General features: G+C 43.8%; 1 protein-coding gene across 1 annotated transcript in view; it reads right to left on the reverse strand.

Moving 5' to 3' along the window:
- Window positions 1-10,000, reverse strand: part of LOC307080202 (plasmanylethanolamine desaturase 1) — a gene marked incomplete at both ends in the record, with an annotated part of 18,414 nt that overhangs the window by 6,325 nt on the left and 2,089 nt on the right. Inside the window, 3 exon segments of the mRNA XM_079742840.1 lie at window positions 1,730-1,778; window positions 7,913-7,941; window positions 7,944-8,007. Of these exon segments, the coding sequence (XP_079598966.1) occupies window positions 1,730-1,778; window positions 7,913-7,941; window positions 7,944-8,007 (142 nt within the window).

Raw genomic sequence — 10,000 nt, forward strand, 5'->3', positions numbered from 1 at the left:
TGGTGAACCTAGCGAGACTCACACATGACAGGTGGAGGAGACGGCTCAAAGGTGCACAGCCACCACACCTCCCCTACCTCTCCTCGCTGTGTGTGAGATGACAGGTGTAGATGTCACCAGCCATTATGAGACCCTGTGTCTATTCTGAGAGCAAGGCTGAGACCGGGGGAGCGAGACAGAGCAAGAGAAGGAGAGAGAGAGACCTTGACTCTGCAGTTGAAGAACATGACATGTGTCACTGTCAAGTTGCCACCTCAGTACTCCCAGGCCCCCCTTCTCTGAATAACACAAACACAGGACTAAATATTAAGTCTTTCCACCTCCCCTGAACTTTTTCCATTTTAATATGTTGTCGATCTCTATCCAGGTAGCTCTCTCTCTGTCACACAGGTATTAATGTTGTGACATCGAAATTGATTAGGATGCTTGGGAAGGAGTGTATTTTTGTGTACTTTGGTATCATTATTCAAATCAAATTCCAGTTCTATCTGAAATCTGTTCGCTCTTTCTCGTCTACAGCCTTCACCTTCCATCCTACCCTGCCCCCAACCCAATGTCAGACAACCAATGACAGTCCTCCTCCAAAACTGATTGGACCAATTATAGGGGCCCATGCCAGGTAAATATCAGGTTAAGGGTAAAGCTCAGACCACATACCAGTAACCTTGCGTGCGGGCGTGCGTGTGCGCGTGTGCGTATGTGCTAAACCGAGGAAAGTTCAGCAATGTCATCCTCCCCCGTCCAACCCCACCGATTTCATTCCTACCCTCACCTCAAAAGCCCCCTCCATCGTGATGAGCTGCGAGACTCCCCACCAACACGTGACGTGGACAGTATTAGTGTCTGTGCCGTTCTCCTTCAGCTCCTTATTCATCTCGTCCAACTACGATTGTGTCAGGAGCTCTGACATACATCTTGTCCTCATTCGATAAATTCATTGGCTATATATGGCAAACCACTAACCATCAACAATTCCGTCACAATGTGAATCAATTAAATGTGTCCATGTACAGTGGTAGGCATAAGTTTCGGCACCCATACTAATCTCGACTAAAAAGAGGAATAAAAAAATCAGATCCAGGATACTGTGCACCCTGCTAAAGTCACCTAGGCCTTTGGAATAAAATAACCCCACATCACCAGATACCCTTTACCATACCTAGAGATTGGCATGGTTCTTTTCAGTAAGCCTAATAGCTGTTAGTTAGCCTAATGATTTCTCAATGCAAATTAAACCAGCTAATAGGCCCATAACTTAATCAGGATGCATAGTATCCTGGACCCATGAAATAAAAACAATTAAATAAAATAAAATAAAAAATCTGCCTGCCTCTATAGGAATTTAACATAGGGGTGTCTATACTTATGCACCCTGTATTTTAATGAACGTTTAATTATTTACAATACATTATTCATTCACAAAGCAAACTGGAGTCATTAAAGGTTGGATTTTTCCTCATTTGGTTAATTAAGGCATTAAGATCAATTTCCAAAAGATACATTTTTATTCTTCTTTTTAATCAACTTTAGAATGGGTGCCTAAACTTATGCCTATCACTGTATACATATTATTTATATTAATTGAGGTGGCCTATTTTTTTTTTCACTCAAATCCAACAGTTCAGATATTAATTTGGTGTGTGTGTGTGTGTGTGTGTGTGTGTGTGTGTGTGTGTGTGTGTGTGTGTGTGTGTGTGTGTGTGTGTGTGTGTGTGTGTGTGTGTGTTACCCGGTGTGTAGGTGAGGAACTTGGAGGCCATGTGGGCCAGGGACAGTATCAGAGATGGAAATTAACTTTTTTGCCCACCAGCGACTGTGGCAGGTAGATTTAAAAATCTACCAGACACTCATCTTTTTTACCAGCCACTTTTTATACGCTATATATTTTTTTAATATATGCGTACATTTTAAACAATATAATAGTAACACTAGATAAGAAAAGTATTTTTCATACACATCATTTTTTTCCATCAGAAGTGATTTTTACTGTAAGTAGGTGCTACCAAGGAACTGAGTTGAAAATGTTACACTCTTACCGCATATGATAAACAATACACAGGTATCTGCCATGTTAAGTCATGTTTATTTCAAAGGTGTTACGATGACAAGTTTGGGGATAATTCATCTATACAAAGTATTTTCAATAAAAAGCAAATTTACATATTAACAATAAAACAACATGCATGGCTACACCATCATAAGTCAACAGGAACATTTGTTTTTTCAGTGCACTGGCCTTTTAATTTCTTCAATTCAACCAGATGTATAATGAAATCTGCCCCTATAATGCAACAGATGTATCCTCTCCTCTCATACTCTGCCTATGCATTCGAAATTAAACATTTGAAAACAGACCATGAAGAAACAAGAACAAGAAACAATGACTTAATAAGTGCAAGACAAATTGAAAAACGTCAGAATACATTAAACTATATATATATATATATACAGTGGTTAAATTGGGATTTTATATGTGGGGGGGCTCTGATCCAGAGGGGCCGCCGCTCCCCATACGCAGAGTACGCAGAGCCAAAATTAAGGTTGCAAAAAAAAAATCCATGATAGTCGTTATATTAGTACATTAAAGAAATTAGCATTTTTTATATGTTGCTTAATATGTACACTGTAGATTTTGAGTGTGTTTGATGAGGTCACATTAAGAGCTGATTTTATTTTCACAAAAACAAACAACAAAAACAATATGTCTTTAAGGTACATTGACATGGATGAAAACAAACATTTGAACAAATAATGGGCAATGGTAATCCCTTTGTTACTACATTTTCTATTTACACTGCATCATGTGCATCTAATTCATCACCTCCCATATGGTCTGATATGGAGATACCACATCATTACTTTCCCTTTTCCTACAGGCCAAGTGATCAGCTGACCTTCTGGTTGCCACCCACTTTCTGACAAACCTGGTAGGCTTCCAAGATTTGAGAGGAGGGCCAACCAGCTTAATGAACATCAAAGCCGACACATTCTCCACATTCAATCTGGATCTCAATGGAGTCACAACATTATTCATCTCTGAAAACCCCCTCTCACACTCTGCACTGCTGACAGAAATGGTATTAACGGAATGTCTAAGTGTGAGAAGGGCCTTTTGCATTGTGTCTGGTTTGTTTTTGTACTCACGGTAAGCTTGTTTCACTCCAGTGAAACCAACTTTTACCTGGTCACAGAGTTCCCTCAACTCACTTTCCCCATACATCACAGGTAGAGTGCTCGGCCATGTTTCGGGATTCAAGATGTTAATCTTGGTGAAGAGAGACTCCTCTTCACTCCTCACCATTCTTTCCTTCATGCTCTGGCATAAGGCCTCATAAAACTTGGTTGGGTTGATGACCTTCTGCCCTCTATCACCATGAAGTGCTATGCCATTGAAAGACCCTTGCTGCACTGCCTCACATGCCTTTCTATAGAAGGGGCCATTTTCTGGATCCTCACTCATGGCGGTAAACACATCAGTCTGTCTTTTAATGAGGTTCACTGCTTGAGACAGTCTAATGTCTCTGGCCTGCAGGGCCTCAGACAGGTCTTTGAGTTCCTCCAGTGCATCCATCATTAGTCCCAGGTTCCTCAGAAATGCATCCGAACTCAATTTAACAGCTAGGCCCGAATACATAGATCTCTCACTTGATGTTCTGTTAACATCTTGACCTGCAGCTGTGAGATGACTGTGGAGTGCAGCATACATCATCCAAATGGCTTTCACTGTTCGGAAAGATGAAGCCACCCACCTTACCCCTAAGACTCCCTACCTTACCCCTACCGATTCTCCTAAGACACACACCAACCTCAGAAGCTGCAGCATCAAGTTCTCTAAGGTTCTTGGGTGACTGATGGTATAGGCAGTACAACTTGTCAAGGAAAGCTGTAAAGTGGTTGGTCTCAGTGCATGTCTTCACAGCATCTGACACGGACAACTCCAACCTGTGGTTCAGACAGTGCCAACCAATGAGACCTGGGAACTTAGTTTTAAGTTGTGTGTACACTCCATTCTTTTTCCCCACCATTACGGCAGCTCCATCAGAGCAGAAACCCACCAGACATTCTTTTAGAAAATCCTCATGAAGACCATGTTTTAAGAGGCATTTGAGTAATTCACCAGTGATTCCATCTGCTGTTGTACTTTCTAATTCAAGCAAATCTAAGAAGAACGTAAGAGGCTCAGAATCATGGACAGATGTTCTGAGGTACACAATGAGACACGATTTCTTACTGAATAAGGGTGCTTTCATCCACAATAACTGTGAGCTTTGGCTGAGTCTGTTTAATACTATTCAGTAATGCCTGTCTCATCTCTACAGATATGAAATGCACTATGTCTGCACATGTGACATTGGAATGGAGTACACGGCCAACATTTGCACCATTCATCCTCTGTAGCTCTACTAGGTTAGGATGATCAGAGTAAGGCCTGTTGCCCTTTGCCAGGTAGTACGCTGTTCTAAAGACATTGTGAGTTGATGCTAAAATTTCACCTTGTGTTTTCAAAAAACTTGACTCAAGAGCTTGCTCACCTTGTTTTTTCAGTATATCTTCTGCAATTTTGTGACTTTGGGAGGCACTATGTTCATTTATTTTTTTTCTTAAAGATTTCATTTGCTTCTCTGTACTACTGCCATATGGACCTACTCTGCAGTTTTGCCATTCACTGGAAAATGTGTATCTGAGTTTACCTGTTCTCTCTGCCCCAAGTGATGATGCCGCACTGCATGTTTCACATCCCAATTTTTTATTTTTTGCCACAAGAAATGGGTAGGTTTTTTTAAAATAATCATATTGCTGTCTCTTCCAGCAGTCAGGGAAGTTGTCAGTTGCACCTACATGCTCATCTGCACCTGTCCCTCCCGGTCCATCCTCAGCTCCTCTGCCCTGTCCATCCTCAGCTCCTCTGCCCGGTCCATCCTCAGCTCCTCTGCCCTGTCCCGCCTCACCTCCTCTGCCCTCAGTGTCCTCATTTCTGCCCTGTCCATCCTCAGCTCCTCTGCCCTGTCCATCCTCAGCTCCTCTGCCCGGTCCATCCTCAGCTCCTCTGCCCTGTCCAGCCTCATCTCCTCTGCCCTCAGCTCCATCCTCATCCCTGTTCTGTTCAACTCTGCATTTTTAGTTTAGTGGAGGAAGAGACAGCACTTAAGACATGACAGACACACTATCAGGATGAAAAGATCTAGCAACAAATCACAGCTTGGTTACAGTGACTTCTGCACACAGGCCTAGCTTAATTATTTCAAAATTATGTCTTGGATAGCAGCTGCCCACCTTTTGAAGAAATCTGTAAGCTTCCTCCTTTTTGTTCCACTCATGTTTACCTTTTATCTCTGAAATGTTCACTTGTTGACTTTCACCCTAAGTTAAGAAGTAGATAGAATGTCTTTTAAAATGGTTCATATTATATAATGATGTAATCAAACGTTCTTTAAATAAAACACTTTTGAATGAATGAATGAATGAAGCTATCTTTTTCTTAAAGGCTAGCCGATAGGCTACGTCACCATCATGTTTGGTGGCTTTTAAATCTAACCTGCTGTGTAGCCTATATGCAAACATTAAATCACAGGACCTACTGTACTCACAAATAAATAGCCTAGGCAATGCACTGCAATTCATAGATACAAATAAGTTTGAAATTCATCCAGCTAGGAATGAGAAATGTGATTCGGAGATCGCATAGACTACTTGCTAAATCATTTAGAATTAGCAGCATTGTTCTTTTTAACTAGCGCTTGCCATTTGACATACCAGTAGCAGGCTATCCCTGCATGTCAGCCTGCCACACACATAAAGATTTTATAAATCTCAACCGATTTTTTATCTGTGAGAGACCCCACACATGAAGATAAAAAATCTGTGATTTAACAGTTTTGATCGTATTGTGTGTGGTGTCCTGCGATATTCCAAACACAGCACACCACACACATTAGGATTTGTCCCGATTGTCGGCTTCCCCCCCACACAAGACGATTTGACACCACAACGTTCTCCGCCGACAATCGTAAATATTGAACATGTTTAATACTTACGATTATCGGCGCCGACTGATTTCGGAGCCGATTGTCGGCCGAATTTCACTCTTAACACATCACACACTACAAGAGAATCTTATAAAATAATCTTAAGAGTTTAAGATAATCGGGCGATGTCTGTCCGTGGTCGGAAGGGGGAAAATCGGGGCAAAATCAGCCCGATTATCTTTATGTGTGTGGCAGGCATAAGGTTAATTTTTCCTGCTTAATGAAAATGCAAGCCCATATCTAATGATATTAGCCTATTGGTTTAATTTCGTTTCTCTTACCTCGCCATTCACCTGTCTACTACGATAATTATGTCTGATGATGACCGTTAGAATGATTTGACGTTGTGTTGTCTGATCTGGGGGGAGGAGGAGCTGCTGCGCAAGTTTCGTGCGCGATATGCCTACTTCTCAAACTTGCTCCAGATGTCTAGGCCAGCCTATCCCTACTCCATTATTTAGAATTGTGTTTTAAAACAACATAGATTTGCAATGGAAAAGTTGTAAATGAGTAGGACAACATTGCTCGTGATGGACTAGGCAGACTGCCAAAATCGGCTGGAGCTGATCTGCTGCGCAGAACTCCAGACCCGGCCGCTTATGTGCCGGGGCTCCGCCCCGGACAGCCCCGGCCCAATTTAACCTCTGTATATATATATATATAGGAACTCGTTAGCGTATCTGTTTGTGTACGTTCGCTATGCAGCCCTGCTATTGCGCATTCACAGACTGGCTTTTGTCAAAGGAATACCCGGTCAATGATGGATTTAATATGGACACAAACGACTAAACATTGGATCTTTGTATGGATTTATATGCACGTTACGGGATGAATTGATAAGCTCGATTCGAAATTCGAAGCCTGTAAAATGGTATTCGGGACAGCCCTACGTCTTAGCACACACACTTGACATCTGTTTTGACCAGACTGACAGAAAGCAGCTGTTTGCCAAACAAGTGAGCAGAGCTCTAATGTTACCCAACATGATAGTTTTTCGACAGCAACAAACTATTGCATCAGGCCTTATAGAAAAAAAAAATTAACTTACGTGCAGTGCCATTCGAAGTCTTGAAATGGCCTTCCCTTTTTTGGCAATTGCGTGTGCATTTCGAACTAACTTCTATCAAGCTGGGCTGTTTTGAGGCTGACGAGCGGCCTCATCGCTGTCGTGGTTTCGGGCTCTGATTTTCCCTTGGCAATTTTCAAAACGTGAAGGTGACTTTTTGAGGACTCGTGGTCCTCCACGGCTTCCAATTTTAGGTTTTGTGTCCCACTCACAAAACTATTGGACCTGTGGCCATCCGAAGCATGTTTACGACAGAGAGCACAGAACATTGTCTGGCTTGTCCCGTCAAACACCAGCCGGTCACGGTGTTGCCCACTGTCCGATGTTCGCCATCTCTCATTAAAACAACGTTGCTTTTTGGGGATGACAGCCGTACTATCATCCGCCACCTGTACCTGGCCTACACTCTCCTCAGCTGTTCTCTTTCCTCCAGTGAGGAAACGCAACATTGCTTTCTCTAGTATTTTTTTCTTTATATGTCAATAATTAGCCTAGCATACTATACCGAATGTTGATACCGGCATATTATCTCTATGGTTACCGGTTTATTATCCCGGATGTTGACAGTCACAGTTCAGCAAAAGAGGCGTAGAAGAAGAAGGGGGCCGGATGTTGACAGTAATGGTTGTGGAACTGTGCAGCGCCGTATGACGAATGTATTAAATATGCAAATTTGATCGGACCTGACTGGAAAGTATTACCCGACACAGTGGCGGGTAATACTTATAATAATTTGTATGGATTTGTATGCTTTGCCTACCATACAAATCCACCCGCAAATGGCGTGTGGCGGGTGTTAATTTCCATCCCTGGGCAGTATGGGGATCTTACAGTTGTCGCCGTTGGTCCGATGAAGTCGTGGCGGGTGATGGCCGAGGGATGGATGTGGTGCTCCCTGAAGGGGTGGATAAAGGCCTGGCCAGAGAGCAAAGACCGAGGTCCCTCTGCTCAGCTGGAAATAGAGAACCTTCCTGTTTTGTCTACATTTGACAAAACAAGTGCCTGCCTGGCAGGACCGACAGATGCTGGCTTCACATCTTTGATTGTGTCTGCGAGGAGTTGACCCAAGTTAAATTCCTATAAACTAAATAAATGATCTGACTGGTGTTTCATTGTGCAAATATATTGGGATTATTTTTGGTATATTGGTGTTTAGCTACATGTCAACACACAGACATCTTTGATGATAAAGGGAGTAGGATATGGGTTGAGTAGCATTGGGGTTATCTGTTGAAAGTGAGGAGGGTTCGGTGGTCTCACAGTGTACAGTTCAGCTAGTTGTGGTGTTCTGGGCATGTGGATGGGGATTTCTTCTATGCAGGTCAGGTGAGGCTAAATGGAGCTACTGAAATAAAAGGTTTGAAAGTACCAGAACTGGGAATAGCCAATTCATATTTCTTCAGACAAATAATAAGGTATTCAAAGTGTAACTGTGAATACTTATTTATTATTATTATTTGTTGTGAGTGTATAAGCACTTGAATGTGAAATCTATATGCCTTTTACAGTGTGAACAAAAACTCTCAACACCCTTATTTGCTTTGCCTAACACAACAGTTTAATTAAAAGGAAAAACACACAAAATGTTGTTTGTGTTTTTTTAATGAACAGACATCGATACGCCTGTAAGAAAATGCATCATCCCCGAAGGGTACCTTCACTTAACCACACCTTCCCCCCCCCCCCCCCCCCCCCCCCCCCCCCCCACACACACACAGACACGTTCTGCCCCAAAGCGCTTATCCAGCATCCTAATAACCCACAGAACAGCAGTGGGCTGTAGAACACACATACATAGACACAAACACACAAACACACACAGACACACACACACAGACCAAACCACAGATGACCCAAAGACACCGCACGCAAACTGCAAAAGCAGGAGCTTCACAGTGTGCACACGCACTTGCAAACGTGCACGCCCACACCACCTGTGCTGCGCAGAGGCAGACACCTGTCTGAGAGAACACAGGGGTCTCAAATGAAAGACAGAATCTTCTAAGCATGAAGACACATACACACACACACACACAGACACACACACAAAAGGTACAGAATAAAGATAATTTATTTCCTGCTGGCTGAAAGGCGAGAACGGAGACAGTCTGCATGTTCATTACCATAGTGTGCATTTTTTGTATCCATCTATGTGCACATGTGCGTGTTTGTGCGCGAAAGCCTCTCGGCATCTGCGTGAAAGGTCATTATCGGCGTGTCGGCAGGGCCCTGAGCCAATCACGCGTGTCCATCTGCGTCCGGCCATTGCTAGGCGCAGCGGGGACCAGAGGCGACTTATCTACTGATATGTTCACAATTATCCAGGCCCACCTTTGGTCCTCCTAGCATCTCCTCTCCCTGCTAACCCTCCTCCTCCTCCTCCTCCTCCTCCTCAACCCACACACACACACAAACTCCTCCTTATTTTCCCTCCTTTCCTCCATCTCTTCCTTCCATCTCCTGCCCTCCCACCTTACCCCACCCTACTCAGGTGGATGAAAGCGGGACTGAGAGACAGAGGTTGTGCCGAGCCGGGGCCTACCGCTGGGTGCCGTCCCGGCGGAGGCGGGGGGGAAGAGCTCTTCTAATCCCACACCGTTTACTACCAGCCCACCTCTAATCCACCGCCATCGCTAATCACAGACCGGCCCCCGACCGGCCCCCCGACCCCTAGCCAACGCCCCGACACCCTCTCCCACTTGGCCTTTCTTCTCCACACCCGCCACACCACCGCACACATAGAAATGCAAAAACTCACGCCCGTGCGCGCACACACACACACACACACACATGCAAAACTCACGCCCGCGCACACACACACACACACACACACACACACACCACACACACACACACACACACACGCACAGGCCACGTGTTCATTTTAATTGATTAAGAGTGAGCGACT

The sequence above is a fragment of the Pollachius pollachius genome, assembly GCF_949987615.1.
Source record: "Pollachius pollachius genome assembly, chromosome: 9".
NCBI lineage: Eukaryota > Metazoa > Chordata > Actinopteri > Gadiformes > Gadidae > Pollachius > Pollachius pollachius.